General features: G+C 67.0%; 1 protein-coding gene across 1 annotated transcript; it reads right to left on the reverse strand.

Moving 5' to 3' along the window:
• Positions 1–1,680: 1,680 nt before the first annotated feature.
• Positions 1,681–2,453, reverse strand: FOSB (FosB proto-oncogene, AP-1 transcription factor subunit; the record flags this gene model as incomplete). The annotated part of the gene is made up of 2 exons (XM_027910856.1): positions 2,179–2,453; positions 1,681–1,788 (listed from the first exon to the last, which is right to left on the reverse strand). Coding segments are annotated over exons 1-2 (360 nt in total), but the record flags the coding sequence as incomplete, so codon positions are not given.
• Between the last annotated feature and the right edge of the window lie 147 nt (positions 2,454–2,600).

Consider the following 2,600-nt stretch of genomic DNA (forward strand, 5'->3'; position numbering starts at 1 on the left):
CACTGAGAGCGGGGACACAACTGAGAGTGGGGAGGGGGCTGCCGGGGGTCACTGAGAGTGGGGACACAACTGGGGGGGGGATGTGGCAGCTCGGGGGTCTCTGAGGGGACGCTGAGGGTCACTGAGCGTGGGGACAGTCCTGAGGGCTGCTCTGGGGACATCCCTGGCTCCGCCACATCCCTGAGTGTCCCCTCTGGTGTCCCCGAGCCTGGGGACATCCCTGGCTCCGCCACATCCCTGAGTGTCCCCTCTGGTGTCCCCGAGCCTGGGGACAGCCCTGCGGGCTCGTCTGGGGACATCCCTGGCTCTGCCACATCCCTGAGTGTCCCCTCTGGTGTCCCCGAGCCTGGGGACAGTCCTGGGGGTCCATCTGTCCCTGCTTACAGGGGTGCCATCCCCCTCCTCCTCCTCCTCCTGCAGCACCCCTGGGTGCCCCATTTGTCCCCTCTGATGTCCCCGAGCCAGGGGACAGCCCTGGGGGTCCATCCAATGTCCCCAAGCCAGGGGACAGCCCTGGGGGTCCATCCAATGTCCCCAAGCCTGGGGACAGCCCTGGGGGTCCATCTCATCCTCCTCCTCCTGCAGCACCCCGGGGTGTCCCCTCTGGTGTCCCCAGTTTCTGGGGACACCCTCGGTCCCCTGCGGTGCCACCACCCCCAGGGTGCCCCTCTGAGGTCCCCAAATCCTGGGGTCGTTGTCACCTCCCCCCAACGGTCCCAGCCAACCAAGGGCAAACTGGCCAATCCCCTCTGGTGTCCCCAGGGATGTCACTGTCCCCTCGCAGCGTCCCTGGGCCTGGGGACACCGCTGTGCCCAGCTCTGAGGTCACCTCATCATCCTCATCATCATCCTCATCATCTTCATCATCTTCATCACCCTCATCACCCTCATCATCTTCATCACCCTCACCATCTTCATCACCCTCATCACCCTCATCATCTTCATCATCCTCATCATCTTCATCATCCTCATCACCCTCATCATCTTCATCACCCTCATCCTCCTCATCACCCCCATCATCCTCATCATCCTCATCACCCTCATCCTCCTCATCACCCTCATCACCCTCATCCTCCTCATCCTCCTCACCCTCATCATCCTCATCACCCTCATCCTCCTCATCACCCTCATCATCCTCATCACCCTCATCATCCTCATCCTCCTCATCCTCCTCATCCTCCTCATCCTCCTCATCATCTTCATCATCCTCATCCTCCTCATCACCCTCATCATCCTCATCACCCTCATCACCTTCATCACCCTCTTCTCCAGTGTCCCTGGCCCTGGTGTCACCACTGTCCCCATCTGGTGTCCCCAGCTCCTTGGGACCGGGGTCTGCCTGTCCCCCAGATGTCCCCAGCTCCAAGGACATCATCATCATCATCATCATCATCATCATCATCATCTTCCTCCTCACGCCCTCCGCCATCCCTGGGCTCTGGGCATGCTACTGTCCCCATCTGGTGTCCCCAGCTCCCCAGGACGGGGGGCAGCGTGTCCCCGAGATGTCCCCAGCTCCGAGGGCGTCGCCATCCTCCTCCTCCTCCTCCTCCTCCCCTCCAGCATCCCTCGGCTCTGGGGACACCCCTGTCCCCAACCGCCCTCCCCACACGGACCCCAAGGCGTGGGGACATCGCCACCACCCCCACCCCCCCGTGTCCCCTCCGTGTCCCCACTCACCGCCTGCAGCCGGTCCGTCAGCTCCCGGCGCCGGTTCCGACATTTGGCCGCCGCCAACTTGTTCCTCTCGCGGCGCACGCGGCGCTTTTCCTCCTCCTCGGGCGTCAGCTGCCACCGGACGGGACTGTCACCCGCTGCCACCCGCTGCCACCGCGTCCCCACGGCCCCCGGCGCCGAGCTCCCCCCGCCCCAAACCCCTCCGTGTCCCCCAAAGCCCCCCCAGCCCCGCGATGCTCCCCCGGCGTCGGTGGCACCGCCAACCGCGATGTCCCCGAGGTGCCACCACCCTGCTCGCCCCCCCAGGGTGGCACCACTCGTGTCCCTAAAGCTGCTGCCACCCGCGATGTCCCCCCCCCCCGCGCTGCCGTCCCCTCCCTGTCCCCGAGGTGCCACCGGCCTGGGACGTCCCTCAAGCTCCTGCCGCTTCTGTCACCGAGGTGCCACCCCCCCACCACCATGTCCCCACGGTCCCCCCACGTCCCCACGGCCCCCCCTCACCGTCTCGTCGCGGCTGCGCCGGGGGCGGGCGCGGGGGGCCCGGGCGGGGGTCGGGGCCGGGGGTCCCGCGAAGGCGCCCAGGCCGGGGGTGGAGTAGCTGGGTCCGGGCAGGTCGTAGGGGTCGAGGGGGGGCGGGGGCTGCGCCATCGGAGCCCCCGGGGCCACCGAGGAGATGAGGGTGGGCTGCACCAGCCACTGCAGGTCCTGGCTGGTGGTGATGGCCGTCACCGTGGGCACGAAGGAGCCGGGCATGTCCCCCAGGGCACTGCACTCCTGGGGGGACAGAGGGGACACGGGGGGTCAGGGGGGGACACGGGGGACACCGGGCATGTCCCCAAAGGTGCTGCACTCCTGGGGGGACAGAGGGGACACGGGGGGTCAGGGGGACACACGGGGGGCACTGGGAATGTCCCCAAAGGTGC

This window comes from Empidonax traillii, unplaced genomic scaffold (assembly GCF_003031625.1).
Source record: "Empidonax traillii isolate 1590-97213 ecotype Southwest subspecies unplaced genomic scaffold, ASM303162v1 scaffold5163:size8822, whole genome shotgun sequence".
In the NCBI taxonomy this organism is placed as follows: Eukaryota; Metazoa; Chordata; class Aves; order Passeriformes; family Tyrannidae; genus Empidonax; species Empidonax traillii.